General features: G+C 48.1%; 1 protein-coding gene across 2 annotated transcripts; it reads right to left on the bottom strand.

Moving 5' to 3' along the window:
- Window positions 1-934: 934 nt before the first annotated feature.
- On the bottom strand, window positions 935-2,855 carry MYMX (myomixer, myoblast fusion factor). Of its 2 annotated transcripts, none has more exons than XM_057555409.1 (2): window positions 2,812-2,855; window positions 935-2,134 (listed from the first exon to the last, which is right to left on the bottom strand). In XM_057555409.1, exon 2 carries the CDS (start codon window positions 2,073-2,075, stop codon window positions 1,821-1,823), a length of 255 nt encoding a protein of 84 aa, XP_057411392.1. In that variant the 5' UTR covers window positions 2,076-2,134; window positions 2,812-2,855; the 3' UTR covers window positions 935-1,820. The 2 variants fall into 2 exon arrangements, with proteins under 2 accessions (XP_057411392.1, XP_057411391.1); XM_057555408.1 differs by lacking the exon at window positions 2,812-2,855 and adding an exon at window positions 2,580-2,611.
- Between the last annotated feature and the right edge of the window lie 15,535 nt (window positions 2,856-18,390).

Genomic DNA, 18,390 nt, shown 5'->3' with positions numbered 1-18,390 from the left:
TAAAGGTGCCCGTGACCCTGGAGGGGACCAGGGGTTCGAATCCCCTTCACCCCGCCCCTTCCCCGGGCCACCTTCCCGAGGGGGCCGAGCACGTGCACTGGCTTTTGAGGACTCCGGGAGGAAGCAGATGGTGCCGCGGTGTGGGGAGGCGGGGGTCTGGCGGAAAGGCCCGCAGGGCCGGCTTGGGGGCCCACAGCTCTGGTCTCGGTTCTTCCCCCAGGCCAACCTTCTGAGGGGTATGCTAACGGGGTGAGGGTCCTGAAAGGAACCTGTACTCCTCACTTTCCCCCTTTGAACCGAGAGCCCAGGACTCGCTGGAGGAGGGTGGGAGGGAGGAGTATTGCATGGGAACCGTAAGCAAATTATCCGGAGGCTGGCATGCAAATGCCTCTGACAGCTCTTATTTGATTCCTGAGGGGCCTCCCACTGGGGAGGGGAAATAGGTGAATTCCTCAGATCACACCCCACCCACCCCCTACCCCTTAGGTCCCATCCTGAGCAGAGGACCCCTCAGGGGTATGCATTTCTACACTGCTCCTCTGGGCGGCTGCCCACAGGGTCCCTCAGCAAACAAATCTCCCTCTTCCCACATCACTAGCTGCGAAGAGTGTCCATGCTTGCTGGAGGATGTTTACCTCCTTACCCTGAGCTGGCCAGGCAGATCCAAGACTGCTGGTTTACAGTGTAATATACTCAAATAAGGCAAGAGAATGTACAAACCGAGAGGGACAATGGAATAGGTAGCAAAAGGAAGCCTTGACTTGTTTCCCCACCCCTACCCTCTGGACAGGTTCAACTGTCATGCAGTGCAGGAGTGTGACAAAGACTGTCAAAGACATCCCAGGCATTCAAAGCAACAAATATTTATTGAGCACCTGCTGCATGCTGGGCTTTGGAGGCAGGAATGACTCCCTAGGGAACCAAGGTCTTACTACTTGGTAAATCACGAGTCAAAGACAGAGTCTGGATTAGCTAAATTGTCCATTGTCCCTCATTGGACCTCATGTCCCCATTTGCCTGCGGGTGGGGGTGGCAGAGGGAGGACAGTCAGTTCCTCTCCCCTCACAGGCCAGAGGTAATTAGAAAAGTTCTTGGGAAAAAAAATTAAAAAGATGGGACTGGGCTTCCCTGGTGGCGCAGTGGTTGGGAGTCCGCCTGCCAATGCAGGGGACACGGGTTCAAGCCCTGGTCTGGGAAGATCCCACATGCCACCGAGCAACTAGGCCCGTGAGCCACAATTACTGAGCCTGCGCGTCTGGAGCTTGTGCTCCGCAACAAGAGAGGCTGCGATAGTGAGAGGCCCGCACACTGCGATGAAGAGTGGTCCCCACTTGCCACAACTAGAGAAAGCCCTCGCACAGAAACGAAGACCCAACACAGCCAAAATAAATAAATAAATAATTAAAAAAAAAAAAAAAAAAAAAAAGATGGGACTTCCCTGGTGGTCCAGTGGTTAAGACTCTGCACTTCCAATGCAGGGGGCGCAGATTCGATCCCTGGTCGGGAAACTAAGATCCCACATGCTGTGCGGCCAAAAAAAAAGAAAAAGAAAAAAAGAAAAGAAAAGTTCTTGGGAAGAATGCAGGGGCCGGGAGGGAGGGATAATGATGGGTTTTCTGCTAAATGCAGAGCATCCTTCCAATCGTCTCTGCTGGGAGTGGGGGAGTGGGGAGGCATGTCCTGGCCGGACCCCTCTCATGCTCAGTCCCCCACCATGTCTTCTGCCCACTGGGCAGGCTGCAGTCAGTGATGGGACCAGGACTGTCTTACTCCAAAAGAAAGCGTTTCAGCGGATACAGCTGCTACCAGGATTCATGGCCTCATTTTTGGGAGGCTAGCCTGTCCCTCCTCTCCAGGCGGGCCACTCTGGAGGCCTCCCCAGCATCCGGCGGGTGTCTCTGGCTGAGTACAAACAACAGACAGCCCAGCAAAGCCTCTCGCATATCCTGAGAGCCCAGGCGGTGGGCCAGCCGGCGCAGCAGGGGCAGGAAGTGCCGGCGGGCCAGGCGGGCAGCAGGCAGCAGCAGGCGGGCCAGCAGTGTCCGTAGCAGCAGCGGGAGCAGCAGAGTGGGCATGGCCAGTGACTTCCAAGGCGATCTAGTCTCTAGGCTTGCCTTTCCTGCTCCCTCCTCACCTGGCAAAGACATGAGGTGGGCAGGATTTAACCCCCGCTTCAGTTTATACCCTCCCGCCCCCAGATCTCAATTCAAGGGTCATTTTTGCTTTCCAGATGCCCTTTCTTTGGGAAGGGTGGCTGGGGCAGGAGGATACTCAGCATAGCACAGATGGAGACAAACAGCCAAGGCAAGAGTAAATTCGGGGCTGGGACCTACAGCTCGCCACTCCCAGCCTCCAGGGGCTCTTACTGTCCCCTGAACCCTCCCTTCCTCTAGTCACCCCCTCCTCCTGTGCACTCTCAGTCACCTGGCATTCCCTAACACCTCTCCCTCAGTCCAACAGGAGTTCTTCCCTGGGCAATTCTAAGTTTTCTTTTCAGGGACCTTGATCCACCCAGACCTGACACTTCGTACCCTCCCAGTCCCCCACCGCCCACCAATGGGCAGTAGCCCAGTTCTCACCAGTAGGGACTGCCGTTTAGCATCAGTGTCCAGCTGAATTTGCCTGCAGGGGCTACAGCCTCACTGGACACTACCCAGGGCGGCCCCACCCACCTCAGCCCCACCCAGGACAGCTTGCCTGGGCTGGGGGAGCAAGGAAGAGACAGCTGTGTTCTGGCACCTGGTATGTGGAGGGGAGGGGGCAGCTGGGCTGGAAGAAGTGATGCAGGAATTCCTCCTGCTGGGTGCAGACCTCAGCGTTTGCACTGCACTTTCTAATGGTGTGATCTGAGGCACGTTGATTCTTCTGGGTTCCAGTCCCCTCGTCTGTCACCTCAGTAATTGGGAGGAGTAACTGGAATGGAACAATGTATGAGACCCACTGACCCAAACCTCAGAAGCAGTAAGGTTGCAACCCACACACCGGGCATGCTCAGAGTGGCCGAGATGGAGAATGGACCGGGGCAGGCATTGTGGGCCCTCTCCTGGGATAGAGGCCTGAGGTCACAGTCTATATCATAGCTGGACACAGCTGGGCAGCACTCCCACTCAGGGACGGGAAGAGGGATACCCACATCAGGACCCTCTTCACCCACGTTTTCCCCCAAAGATTAAATGGAGCTCCATGAGATAGTGAGGTAGAGATGGTCCGGGTTTGTTTTATTTTGTTTTTAAATACCTCATTCTGACATGTACACACTGCTATATTTAAAATAGATAACCAGGGACTTCCCTGGCGGTCTAGTGGTTAAGACTCTGCGTTTCCAATACTGGGGGCACGGGTTCGATCCCTGGTCGGGGAACAAAGATCCCACATGCCACACAGTACATCAATCAATCAATCAATCAATCAATATTTTAAAATAAAACAAAATAAAATAGATAACCAGCAAGGACCTACTGTATAGCACAGGGAACTCTGCTCAATATTCTGTAATAACCTAAATGGGAAAAGAATTTGAAAAAGAATGGATACATGTATACGTATAACTGAATCACTTTGCTGTACACCTGAAACTAACACAACATTGTTTATCAACTATACTCCAATATAATATAAAAATTTTAAAAATACCTCTTTTTTTTTTTTTGGCCACCCAGCATGTGGGATCCAAGTTCCCCGACCAGGGATCAAACCCGCACCCCCTGCATTGGAAGCGCAGAGTCTTAACCACCCCCTCATTCTTCTACTTCATAGAATGGGTATAATTTCTGCCTTGATGGACTCAGATGAGATAATGGCCGTGAAAGGGTTTTGTAAGAATAAGGACATGGGAATATGATCGTTTATCATCAACCCACCTCCATCCCCCATTAGCATCATCACCATCTCCAAAACCATCAAAGACCTTGAAGAAAGAAAACTTCCAATTTTGTCGAAAAGGTCTGTCCCCCTTCTTCCTGGAGGAAGTTGGGCAGGGAGAGGAGCTAAAGTACAGATGTGTAGGTATGGTCTTCCTCTCTCTCCTGTCCCTTCCTGAGGAGCTGTGATGGTCAGTGTCATCCCTGGGCTGTGGGTGGAACGTGTATTGAGTATGTATGTGCGTCACGCCTGTGAGTTCATGACCTCACTCAATTCTTACCATCGGCTCTGCAGGGGAATGATTATTATGACCTTTGTACAGATAAGGAAACTGAGGTTTAGAGGGGTTAAGCGACTTACCCAGAATTACAGCAGATAAGTGGCCAAGTCTCCCCCTCAGACCTGCCCCTCCCTCAGGCTTTCCCCTTATCTGTAAGTGGCAACTGCCTCTTTCTAGTTACTTTTGGCCAAAATCCTAGAATTTATCCTTGACCTCTCTCTTCTTATCACAGTTCACTACCCACATTCGTAAATCCTGTTGGCTCTGCTTTCAAAATATTCGGAATCGGGCTTCCCAGAATCTGCCTGCTGATGCAGGGGACACGGGTTCGAGCCATGGTCTGGGAGGATCCCACATGCCGCAGAGCAACTGGACCCGTGAGCCACAACTACTGAGCCGGAGCAACTGGGCCCGTGAGCCACAACTACTGAGCCTGCGCATCTGGAGCCTGTGCTCCTCAACAAGAGAGGCCGCGATAGTGAGAGGACATCATTTTTTTTTTTTTTTTTTTTTAAATTTTATTTATTTATTTATTTATTTATTTATTTTTGGCTGTGCTGGGTCTTCGGTTCGTGCGAGGGCTTTCTCTAGTTGCGGCAAGTGGGGGCCACTCTTCATCGCGGTGCGGGGACCGCTCTTCATCGCTCTTCATCGCGGTGCGCGGGCCTTTCACTATCGCGGCCCCTCCCGTTGCGGGGCACAGGCTCCAGACGCGCAGGCTCAGCAGCTGTGGCTCACGGGCCCAGCTGCTCCGTGGCATGTGGGATCTTCCCAGACCAGGGCTCGAACCCGTGTCTCCTGCATTAGCAGGCAGATTCTCAACCACTGCGCCACCAGGGAAGCCCGAGAGGACATCATTTAATTGGGCCATTCATGTCAACAACAATGAAGAGTGGTCCCCGCTCGCCGCAACTAGAGAAAGCCCTCGCACAGAAATGAAGACCCAACACAGCCAAAAATAAATAAATAAATTAAAAAAAAAAAAAAACTCAGAATCTCCCCACTTCTCACCAGTGCTGCCCTGACTACCCTCGTCTGAGCATTTGTCATCTTTCACCTGAATCATTGTAGTAGCCTCCTAACTGGTTTTCCTGTTTCTCTTTTCCACACAGTGACCAGAATGACCTTTCTAAAACATGAGTCAGATCCTGTCCTTTTGGCTCCCTTTTCATTCAGAGTTAAAGCCAAAGGCTTTAATTGTGACCTGTAAGGCCCTGGGTGTCTGACCTCCCCCTGGCTTCCTGATTCAACTTCTAGCCCTTTTCTCTCTCACTCTGCCTACCCCACTGGCCTCCTGCTGCTCTTAACTGTGCCAGACATGTTTCTGCCTCAGGGCCTTTGCACATACTATTGCTCCTGCCTACAAGGCTCTTTCTCCAGGTATCCACATGGCTCCACCTCTCACCTCCTTTAAGTCTTTGCCCAGATGTTACCCATCCATCCTATTTAACAGTACATTCCCTCCACCCCATCTCCTGCTGCCTTCTCTCCATCCCCTCCTCTGCTTTATTTACCTCCTCAGCAAATCCTTCTGACAGGCTATGTATCGTCCTTCCTTATCTTGCTGATTATCTGCCTCCCTCACTAGAATGTAAACTCCATGAGAGTAGGGACTTATGTCTACTTTGTCTGCTGCTGTGTCCCTAGTGCTCAGCAGTAAACATTTCTTGCTAGAATAAATAAATAAATAAAGGTTCTGTGATGGGATCCAAACCCAGGCCTGCTTGTCCTAGAGCCTGTGCTACTGAGCCCCAGAACTCCATGGATCCAAACACATTCCTAGGATGTGTGTGAGTCCTGCGGGCCACAGTCAGCTGGAGAGAGGCATTTGGAGGGGAGGAACTGACCACGCTGAGCCTAAGGGAGGGGAAGTCAGGTTCCCTCTGGGAACCTTCAAAGTATATAATCTTGAGAGAACTGAGAGAACCGTGGAGGCCCGCCCAAGTGCTGACGCAGATCTGCAATGCTGTGACCTTGGGTAAATTGCACCCCATACCTCCCAGGTCAGTTTCCACTGCTGTGAGATCTTCCAGCTGTGAGATCCTTGGACCCTGGGTCTGGGGCCAGACTTCTGTCCCATCCCTGCTCGCTGAGACAGTAGGGGGTTCCAGGGGCCTGGGACAGTGAGGCAGGTAAAGGAAACAGGATGTCGTCTCTGGTAACAATAGGAAACCCCAGAGGGGGTTGGGAAGGGAGGTGGGGGAGGGGCAGTGGCTGTGTCCAGGGCCTGGATCTGGTTTTAGTTTATTCTCTACCCCTCGTCCCCCCCTGGGATTAACTCACTTCTTCATCTCCTTCCCACCTTCACCTGGGATTAATCCCATCCCCCGGCCTGCCCCAAGGCAGAAAAGGATTTCCTCAGCCTTTCCTGGAAAGATAACCATCCCTTCCGGCAACAAAGCTACCAGAGAGCAGTTCCTTCTAGTTCCTGATTTAGTCTTGTGTAATGGATCTTTCACGCACGGTTCTGACCCCTGCCTCCAACACTCTGCTGGCCAGGGAGGAAATTCGTCAAACCTCCTGTTCCTCAAAGGCAATTAAAAAAAAAAATGTGTTTGGGTGCCAACTTGTGAAGTTGAGGCCTGTGGGCTGAGCAGTAAGTGACCCCTGAGGTCCTCCACCGTGGTCCTCTCCCCAGATCCTCAGGGCCACACAGAGGTGTCCTGGGGACCCCTCCTCTCCACACATAGACATCATTTAATTGGGCCATTCATGTCAACAACAAGTGTGTACCTGGTGATGAGGACACAGGACTCACACACTAGCAGTCGGCAGCGTGACAGACAAACAGATGGGCAAACTGAGGATGAGGTGGTGAGAGCTGTTAATAGAGCTAATGGGTTCTCGCGAGACCTGTGAGCACTGGGCCTTCCACTCCTCCCACCCCTTTCTGCTGTCTCCATCCAGGGGTTCAAACCATTGTACCACACAGCCACTCACTCTGCTCGGACCCAAACAGGGAGGTGAAGAGTGCTTCTGATGGTCACTCCAATCTGGATTCACATGCCAGCTCTGGGACCCTCTCCAGGCTACTCTGGATGCCAGAGCAGACTGCACGCTGTGCAACTGGGGGCAGGAGTGACCCCCCTGGAGTGGTGCTGTGCAGCGGGCCTCCTCCCTAAAATGCGAATCATCATAGAACCTGCCTCTGACAGGATCAAGAGATGGGAGATTACCAAGTCCAGAGCTTGGCTTCTAGAAGGTGCTCAATAAACAACAGTTTCCTTTCTGATTGGGAGTCTGGGATTAGCAGATGCAAACTATTATATATAGGATGGATAAACAACAAGGTCCTACTGTATAGCACAGGGAACTATATTCAATGTCCTGTGATAAACCATAATGGAAAAGAATCTGAAAAAGAATATATATATATATGTACTGTATAGCTGAATCGCTTTGCTGTACAGCAGAAATTAACACAATGTAAATCAACTATATTTCCATAATTTTTTTTTTTTTTTTTTTTGCCACACTAAGATGTGGGATCTTAGTTCCCCAACCAGGGATCGAACTCACGCCCCCTGCATTGGAAGCGTGGGGTCTTAACCACTGGACCGCCAGGGAAATCCCAACGATTTTTTTCAAATTTACAACAAAAAGTTTCCTTCCTTCCATATTTTTGGGTTGTCCCTCCCAGCACATCCTATGTCTGAGGCCAGCCCTACTGGCTGCTCCTTGAAGACCTGCTATGAGGCACCCTGACACTCATGCACAGCTACTGAGAGTGGGTGCTGGGGCTCAGTTAACGCCTGAAGAAGCAATGGAGGTCTGTGTTCTGGCTCTGCCATGTTCCAGTGCCCTGTCATCACACCTGGGGGATCAGCACTGGCCTGCAGCCCTTCCCTGTTGTGGGAGGTTGAGGGCAGGGCTGACCCCCAAACAAGGATTCTGAGAAGAGGCCAGGGAGGCCTCATCCAGCGCAGGCAGTGCTGAGGAGAGCAGGTGCCCAGGAGCGGGTGTGGAGGCCAGCCAGGTAGGGAACGTGTCAGTGGGGAAGGGAAGAGCTCCAGCCCTGTCCCCTATCTGCCTGGGACTGTAGTCATTAATCTACCTGAGTGGGGCAAGTTTAGGATTTGAGGCCTGAACATGGTGACAACTAAGAGAAAACTGTGGGAACGGCAGGTCCTCTGAGGTTAGAGAGGGACGGTCCCTTCCCATGTCCACCATTCCCCTGCCCACCAGTTCCAGGCAACGACAGACCCATGAACAGGCAATTGGGCCATAAGACACACACTAGACAGGCTCATAAGACACGAAGAAAATGGGTCAGGGAGTTGGATGTTGCCTGAAAGAGTAACTAGAGCTGACAGGTGGGGCCCTTCCTTACCCACAAGAACAGTTGCTCTGGCTGGGGAGAGGGAGGCCCAGAGAGGGGCCCGTACAGAATGCAGCTCATTGTCCCCAGGGAAACAACTGTGCCTTGCCCCAGACTCAGCTGACGGGCCCCGAGGTGGGAGGTGGGAGCCGTGTCCATTCTGCAAGCCCTCACAGGACTAGTCAGCTGTTGGAGCAGGACAGCTGCCCCCTGGACAGTGGGAGGGGAGGGCGTGGACCAAGGGGCAGGGGTAGGGGGTAAGGACAGACGCGCCTGGCATAGCTGATGTGAGCACGGGGTGGGGGGAGAGCAGTAAACCCCCCAGGCCCCAGGAACAAATCTAACAAAGACTGAGCAAGGCCCTCATGGAGAAAACAGATACAAATTCTTACATAGGGACCAAAAAAGAAGACCTCGTACATGGACGTGCCAAGGTAATGGTAGGGAAGGTATTGTGTTAGAAAGATGTTGGTTCTCCCCCAAATGAATCTAGAAATTCAACACGATTCCAACTAACCCAACAGAGTTGGGTTTTTCCTTTCTGGAATTGGGTAAGCTGATTATAAAATTTATATGGGAAGAAAAAGGGCCAAGAAGAGCCACGTGATCTGAAGAAGAAAAAGAAGAAGGGATACCAATTTGGTCTGACAGGTACTACTCTGGCCAATCTGGTAATATGGGAATTAAAACTGTGGCAAAATGTAAGAATAGACACAGTGACTAAGGAACAGAATAGAGAGCATAGAAACAGACCTAAGGATATATGGTGCAGAGGAGAAATTTCTGGTCAGAGGAGAAGGGACACACAGGATTAGAAATAGAACTGGGACAGTTGGCCATCTATGAGGGAAAGATAATATTTGATCCTCTGGCACACCAACTACAAAAATAAATTCCAGTGGCATTAGAGACCTGAATGTGGAAAGTAAAACTATGAAATATAGGAGATGATCTTTAGGAATTTGGGATGATAGAGAATTATTTGTTCTATAGATTTTTACAAATCTTTTTGTTAGGGTAATTTTCAAAATTACACAAAAATAGAGATAACAGTATAATGAACCCCCATGTATCAATCACCCAGCTTCAGTAATAATTAAAAACTTTTAAATAACAAAAGACACCGCAGAGTGAAAGACAGTCCCCCACAGACTGGGAGAAGAGATTTGCAATCCACATAACTGAAAAAGATTTAGTATCAATCATAAATAAAGTACTTTTATAATCAGTAAGAAAAGGACACACACACACACACACCCCACAGAAAAGTGAACGGAAGATATGGGCAGGTCATTTCCTGAAGAGGAAACATGAGTGGTCCATAAATGTGAAAAGCTACTTATCCACATTAGCTCATGGGGAAGTGCAAATTATATCCAGAAAGAGCTCTCATTTCACACCCCTCAGAAGCAGAAATTCATGGAGTATTGGACACAATTGTTTTAGAGGACAATTTGGCAATATCTGGTAAAGCTGGAAACACACACTTCCTTTGGAACTTGGCAATTCTACTTCTAGGTGTGACTCTAGTGGAATTCTCACAGATGTGCACAGGGAGACATGTATGAGGATGTCCATTCATGGTTTTTGTAATAACAACAACAAAAACTGGAAACAACTTCAATGTCTACCTACAGGAGAACAGAAATGCAAATGTAATCAAAGTGGAATACTATACAGCAGATAAAATGAATGCACTAACTCATGTATCAACAGGGATAAGTTTCAAAAATGTGATGTTAAGGTAAAACCAAGTGGCAAAAGAATATAGGTCAAATCATACCAGGTATGTAAAAATGCAGGACACATGAGCAATAGGATATATTCTTGTGGATACATACCTACGTATGCCCATGTAGTAAAAGTAAAAACATAGATGGGAGAGACAGGACTCCAGAGGAATAGCTCCCTCTAAGGGAGAAGGGACAGGAAATGATGGTTTACAGGTGTGGGGAGGGGATTATAGCAGTGTCTCTAATGTATTATCCCTTTTAAAAAAAAATGAAGAAAACTAGGGACTTCCGTGGCGGTCCAGTGGTTGAGACTCTTCGCTTCCACTGCAGGGGGCATGGGTTCGATCCCAGGTCAGGAAACTAAGATCCTGCATGCTGCACAGTGCGGCCAATAACTAAATAAACAAACAAAAATTTAAAAATGAAGAAAACTAAAGGAAATATGGCAAAATGTTAACACTGTCTAATCTTGGTGGTGAATACATGGATGTATTCTGTTACACTACAGAATTGCTGTCTTCTGCATCTTTTTTTATTCTCCATATCTATCATTTAATAATGGAACATACATTGGTCCCCTTCACCTCTACCCTTTTTCTCTGGACCTCTCTAAGTCTCTTCCATCTTTTGCCCTCTCTTTCCCTCCCAACCTCCCACAAGTTTCTGGCCCCCCAGAAGTAAAGGCTGTGCGTCCTGGCAGTTAGGGGGCATGGTGCCAGGAGGCAGGTCTCTTGCTTCTAGCTGTCCCCTGGGGGCGGGCATCCTCTTTTCTGTCCTCAGTCTCTCCTTGGGTATCCAGCACTGGGCTCTTTCTGCCCCCTCTCCTTTCTCTGGCCCCCATAGCGCTTTGTGTCAAGGATGAGGCTGGCATCAGGGGAGTGGGAACAGGACAGGCAAAGGAGGAGGGCCAGGGAAACTACATACATGGAAGTGACCTTGCTATGCCCCCCCGCAAGGCAGTCCAGGGGAGCAGAGCCTGTCCCCTGAGCCACAGACACAGAAGGATCCACCAAAACTCTCCTATCTCTCTTCTCCTGTGCCCAGGGTGGCCTCTTCCCTCCCCTTCTTCATCCCCATCTCTCTCTTGGTGAGGAGATTCTGAAAACTAGGGAAGGGAATGGAAATCTCATCCTCAGAATGCTTGGAGGGCCTGGAATGGTGGGATTGGGGATATATATATGTCAGTACCACTGAAGGTAAGTCCATGTCAAGTATGACAAAACAGATGCCTTTAAACTTCTCTGTGTTTAATTCAGCCGATGAGTATTTATTCTATTTGAATCTGATAATACAAATGTCAAGGAACAAAAAATATGGGCATGATTCTTTTTTTTTTGGCAGCACCGTGCAACATGTGGGAGTTCCCCAACCAGGGATCGAATCCACGCCCCTTGCAGTGGAAGTACGGAGTCTTAACCACTGGACTGCCAGGGAAGCCCCTGGGCATGGTGCTTTTTAAAGAGCTACATTTTGAACATGTCTCCATCCTTGGGAGATAAGTGGTTATCTACACAAAAATCTACCTACAGATTTACCATTGGAGTTAGAATCATGCTGGGAGAACGTGGTTGTATGATTGGGTCACAAAACCCAATTAATTAATTAATTGAATAGGGCAGCTGTCAGACCAAATAATACTATTATTTAATAGACAGACAATATAAAGTGGTGGTTAAGCAAGTGGAGCTATGTGGTCTGGATTCAAATCCCAGCTCCTCTACTGCCAGTGTGGAATCCTAGGCAAGTAAGTCATTAACTGCTCTGTGCCTCAGTATACTTTTCTATGAAAGGGGAGCTGATTTGTTTGGATGAAAGGCATTAATAGTTAGATGTTAGAACAGTGCCTGGTATAGAAAACATGCTGAATGAATGGTAGCACTCTTTTTTATGATGTACCCACACCTCGTATTCATTCATCACATTGCCATTTACAAAGTATGTCATTCAGTTGGCCCTCACAATTTTCCCGAGTGTTCTCTTCTCTAGACAGATAAGTAAAGTGAGGTTCAGAGAGGGCCTCGGTGACAGTCAGAAAAGGGTGATAGGAAGACTATCAGTCGAGATGAAGGAGTTTGCACATCAGACCTAAGAGGATGCCAATTCCAGCTGGGCCACGTTGGCCCTCCAGGAGGCATCCTGGTTGGAAAGCTTTGAAGTTTCAATGCGGGAGCGGTCACATTAGCTGGGGGAGCCATTCCTTTCCTTGATCAACAAACTTATTTAATGTTCATACGTGCAGGCATTCGAAATGCGTCAATGAAAACGACAGTCCTGCCCCCAGTGTATGGTCAATAGGGAGACAGAGGAATAAACAGGAAATGATAATACAGAGAGATAAATGGTCTGCCAGGGGAAGTGACTGGCACCTTGGGAGTCCGGGGCACCCGGCCAGCAGCTTCTCAGAGGAGGCCTCCTGGAACACAGAGCCAGGGAAGGGGGAGGACTGCAGTGGGAGACTCAGGGGGGAAGGGAAGGCGGGGCTGCGCTGGGGCAGAGGATGGGCAGAACGTGACGAACAGGTCATGGGGAGACCTGCTGCAGGAAGGGGACAGCGAGGAAGAGCATGAATAAAGACAGGAGACCAAACAGAGCAGGACGAATTCGGGAAATGTTTGGTGCACGCAAGACAAGACGTGGGCCGGAAACAATGCTTGGGTGAGTCTTGGACGTTCCTCTTGGCTGGTTTCACCAGCAGAAGAAGGGAAACTAGCATCTTTTGGGGTGATGGATTGAAGATCCGAGGTTTCCACCAAGGTGGTTCTGAAGACCCGATGAGACCAGGAATTTGACGTCTCTGGCAGGAGTGAGGGCAGTGGTTAAGCTTGGAGGGGGTGGGGATGGGGCAGGAGAAACGTGGCCAGGGGTCCAGGAGAGAGAGTGAGGCTGCTGTGGGGATGGGCAGGAGGGAAAAGTTCCCCCCACGTCAGCTCCTCGAGCTTACCTCCTTGTGGAGACAGAATAGGGGCAAGGAGATACCCAAGAGGGAGGAAAGTGCAGTTATACACTCCCAAAGGAACTGGGTAAATGTAAGAAATTTATTTTGTAAATAAATAAACATATACGCAATTAAAAACATGCATAGGCATTGATAAACAGGAAGTGGTTATCCTAAGAGGTGGAATGTAAGGTGAGTTTTGCTTTTCTTCTGTGAGCTTTTCTGTGTTTTCTATGTTTACTGAGAATGTGTAACCCCTAAAGTCGATAAAGAACAGAATAAATGTTATTTACACACAAGAGGAGTCTTCAGTATAGAGTCAGATGTCACCAAGAGGTCAAATGTCACCAGGAAGAGTGAGGAACTAAAAGGGCTTTGGGATGTGGCTGTGAGACGGGGCAGGTGGCCTGGAGAGGGAGGTTCTGCTGGAGCAAAGGGCAGAGTCTATGGGCAAGCGTTAAAAACCTAGTGGAAACACAGATGACAAAGGAAAATATTTGCAGCCCCTATGCAGAGAAAGGTCAAGTCTTCCTAAAATATAAATAGCTCCTAGAATTTTATGAGGAAAAAACACAAAAGCCCAGTATAAAAATGAGCAAAGAATATGAAGCGCTCCCAGAAAATGAAATGAAAGGAAAACATGAATATTTGCTCAGCTTCAATTGCAAAAAAAGAAATGCAAATTACAAGGACAGTCAGAAACCATTTTTCTTCTATCACATGATAAATATGCAAAAGTTTGACCACACACTGCCTTGATGGGGAAATAGACACTCTTATATTGCTAGTGGGAGTGTAAATTGGGATTACCTTTATGGAGGGGAATTTAATATGTATCCGAATTACTGATGTATATACTCTTTAGCTCAATATCCCACTTTTAGAAATTTATCCTATAGAAATATTTCCACTATATGAGATGACATATGTGCAGTGTTATTCACTGTAGCATTGCTTATAGTAGTGAAAGACTGGAAACAACTCAATAAAGAGCTGATAAATAAATGTCGAGACTTTGCTGCAGTGGAATACTCTGCAGCTATAACAAATCATAAGGAAGCTCCCTGTATACTAATAGAAAAATATCTCCAAGGTATATATCTCCTCCCCTCTAGCAACCACCTGTTTGTTCTCTGTATCTATAAATCTGTTTCTGTTTTGTTATGTTTGTTCATTTGTTTTATTTTTTAGATTCCACATATAAGTAAACTCATGCAGTATTTGTCTTTCTCTGTGTGACTTACTGCACTTAGCATAATACCCTCTAAATTCATCCATGTTGTCGCAAATGGCCAGATTTCATTCTTTTTTATGGCTGAGTAATATTCCACTGTGTGTGTGTGCACACACACACACATATATATATACACACATATGTATATATATGTCACATCTTCTTTATCCATTCATCTATTGATCGGCACTTGGGTTGCTTTTAATTACTTTTAAAAATAAACTATTTATTTTCAAATAGTTTTAAATTTACAGAAAATTGTGAAGATAGTCCAGAGAATTTCTGTATACCCACACCCAATTTCCCCTGTAATTAATATCAAATCTTAGTACAGTGTATTTGTTACAATTAAGGAACCAATATGGATATAATAGTATTACCTAAAACCCACATTTATTCAGATTTCCTTAGTTTTTACCTAATGTCCCTTTTTCTGTTCCAGGATCCCATCCAGAACACCACATTACACTTAGTTGTCTTACCTCCTTAGGCTCCTCTTGGCTGTGACAGTTTTTCAGACTTTCCTTGTTTTTGATGATCTTGACAGTTTTGAGGAGTATTGGTCAGGAGTTTTGTATAATGTCCCTCAAGTGGGATTTGTCTGATGTTTTTCTTATGAATAGACTGGAGTTTGGGGTTTTGGGGAAGGAAACCACAGAAGTAAAATGCCATTCTCATCACATCATATCAAGGGTATATTCTATCCACATGGTTTATCTCTGTTGTGTTAACCTTGATCACCTGCCTGAAGTCGTGTTTGTCAGGTTTCTCTGCTTTTTTTTTTTTTTTTGGCCACACCGTGCAGCTTGTAGGACCTTAGTTCCCTGACCAGGGATTGGACTCGGGCCCTCAGCTTTCACTGCTTGCGGAGTCCTAAGCACTGGACCACCAGGGAATTCCCAGGTTTCTCTGTCTTGAAGCTACTCTTTTCTCTCGATTTCCACACTGTCCTCTTTGGAAGGAAGTCACTATGTGCTACCCACACTTAAGCGATGGGGAATTACACTCCACCTTTGACATACTCTCATAGTGCTTTTTGTTTTTGCTTTTTTTTTTTTTTTTTTTAGCATTTCCGTACTCTCTGGCACTACCAGATGCTCCAGGTTCATCCTGTATATTTCTTGCCCCAGTCCTAGATTCAGACATTTCCTTCTCATTTTTCTTGTGATGAGAACTTTTTTTTTTTTTTTAATTTATTTATGGCTGTGCTGGGTCTTCGTTTCTGTGCGAGGGTTTTCTCTAGTTGCGGCAAGTGGGGGCCACTCTTCATCGCAGTGCGCAGGCCTCTCACTATCGCGGCCTCTCTTGTTGCGGAGCACAGGCTCCAGACGCGCAGGCTCAGCAATTGTGGCTCACGGGCCTAGTTGCTCCGCGGCATGTGGGATCCTCCCAGACCAGGGCTCGAACCCGTGTCCCCTGCATTGGCAGGCAGACTCCCAACCACTGCGCCACCAGGGAAGCCCGAGAACTTTTAAGATCTACAGCCTTAGCCACTTTCAAATATGCAACACAGTATTATTAACTATAGTCAACTGTGCCATACATTACATCCCCATGACTTCTTTTTGTTGTTGTTTTTGGCCACACCATGCAGCTTGTGGGATCTTAGTTCCTTGAGCAGGGATTGAACCCAGGCCCACGGCAGTGGATGCACGAAATTCTAACCACTGGACTGCCAGGGAATTCCCCCCATGACTTATCACTGGAAGTTTGTTCCTTTTGACCACTTTCACATATTCTACTCAGCCCTCACCGCCACCTCTGGCAACCACCAATCTGTTCTCTGTATCTATGAGTTGTTTTTAAATTATTAAAAAATTTTTTTTAGATTCCACTTGTGAGATCATAGAGTGTTTGTCTTTCTCTGTCTGAGTTATTTCATTTAGCATAGTGCCCTCAAGGTCCATCCATCTTGTTGCAAATGGCAAGATTTCTGGCACTTTTTTTTTTTTTTTAATTATTTATTTTTTTGGCTGTGTTGGGTCTTCGTTTCTGTGCGAGGGCTCACTCTAGTTGCGGCGAGTGGGGGCCCCTCTTCATCGCGGTGCGCGGGCCTCTCACTATCGTGGTCTCTCTTGTTGTGGAGCACAGGCTCCAGACGTGCAGGCTCAGTAGTTGTGGCTCACGGGCCCAGCTGCTCCACGGCATGTGGGATCTTCCCAGACCAGGGCTCGAACCCGTGTCCCCTGCATTAGCAGGCAGATTCTCAACCACTGCGCCGCCAGGGAAGCCCCTCTGGCACATTTTGACCCCACTTTCTCAGAGACCAGAGGACGAAGCTCTGGAGCTGTCTATCCCAAGGGACCTCTTCCCTCATGTGGCCTCATCTTTGCAGTGCAGTTGGAGGGTGTAGAGAAGGGTCTAAAGGAAACGGGGGCAGCTGCTGGGGAGAGTGGCAGTGAGTCATCCAGAGGTGAACTCTAGATTACCATGTGACCTCGGTCAAGGGCACCCAGCTTGTGTTGTGCAGGGTGCAGGCAGCATGGTCTAGTGCCCTTCCCCAGCAAAACCCCACCTCTGTGAACAGAGGAAGTGCCGCATGCTGAGGACCAGAAGAGAAGGGCAGAAAATGTGGCTACGCACCACCGGGAGATGGGAAAGGTCTCCCAAGCATTAGGCTGGGGAAGGAGGCAAGTGAAGTTGAACAAGATTGAGTCAGAAGGGGCTGGTGAGGGCGTGTGTGCAGAGAGCAGACTTGACAGGCAGGAGCAGGGAGCAGCCAGGCCTGGCTGTAGCTGGGGGGAACTTTTGTTTTAGAGTTTGGATGTGGAGGAATGTGATGTAGGCATGTTTGCATGCATGTTGGATGCGTGCATGAATTAGATATGTTTATTAAATGTTTGCTAGTTCATCTCACTTTTCCAATACAGGGCAGTCATGTGCTAAAATTCTGGGGATGCCCCTCACATCATAATCTGGGTGAATGATGCCACTTTTAGTTGTTCAGAGCACAAACTATATATGGGGGTCTGCTAAGTGTGGTGACGATATAAGCAGAAAGGGTAGGGGGATCCAGATATATATATATATTTATTTTTTAATATTTTATTTTTATTCATTTATTTATTTATTTTGGCTGCGCAGGATCTTATTTTGGCACGCGGGACCTTTTAGTTGCAGCGTGCAGACTTCTTAGTTGCGGCATGTGGACTCCCAGTTGCGGCATGCATGCAGGATCTAGTTCCCCGACCAGGGATCGAACCCAGGCCCCCTGCATTGGGAGCACGGAGTCTTACCCACCGGACCACCAGGGAAGTCCCCAGATATAGTTTTTTGACGTAAGAGAAGCCATTTAAGCCTAAACCATTTTGTGATCTAAGCCTGGCCACAATGCTTGCCCTTGAACAGGTCTCAATAATAATGATTGTAAGGGAACAGAAGAACGAAATGACTTAGGAAGAGAAGTAAGAATGGCAGAGATAATAAATCAGTTGTAAAGACTCCCAATTCTGTTTCAGTGGTAAAGATTAGCCTGAAGTGCTCAACCACCAGCTTGACTGGAACATAAGAGATGGTGATGTTGACCTTTTCTGGCCCTTGTGACTTCAGTCAACTGAAGCTTGGCCTCTGTTGACTTTTGCCCCAATTCCATGCTGAATTCTCCTCTGCTCAAGCCCCGTCATGAATATGCATGTACCCTTAGTTTAGAACGTCCCCAATTTGGCTGTTGGGGAGACACTGCTTTGGGAAAGATCTCCAGTGTTCTCCTTACTTGTTGCAAGTAATAAATCCTTCCTTCTCCTGCTCTTTGGCTTGGTTGTGTCTTTTGGCTTGACACCCACCAAGAGGGGAACCCAATTTTTAGGTAACAGCAATGAGTTTACCATCTGTGGGAAGCACAGTACTTCACCCTCATAACCTCAGTCGTCCATACAGCAGCCCTCTGAGACAGGCACTGTCACCCCCATTTATTTTCGGTCGAGCTACACGGCTTGCAGGATATCTCAGTTCCCCGACCAGGGATTGAACCTGGGCCATGGTAGTGAAAGCCCAGAATCCTAACCTCTAGGCCACCAGGGAATACCCTGT

The sequence above is a fragment of the Balaenoptera acutorostrata genome, chromosome 10 (assembly GCF_949987535.1).
Source record: "Balaenoptera acutorostrata chromosome 10, mBalAcu1.1, whole genome shotgun sequence".
Lineage (NCBI taxonomy): Eukaryota > Metazoa > Chordata > Mammalia > Artiodactyla > Balaenopteridae > Balaenoptera > Balaenoptera acutorostrata.
This window is presented reverse-complemented; position numbering and strand designations above follow the sequence as displayed.

Excerpts from the sequence above, each read along its gene's own strand:
- MYMX (XM_057555409.1), bottom strand. The coding sequence starts at position 2,075 with ATGCCCACTCTGCTGCTCCCGCTGCTGCTACGGACACTGCTGGCCCGC.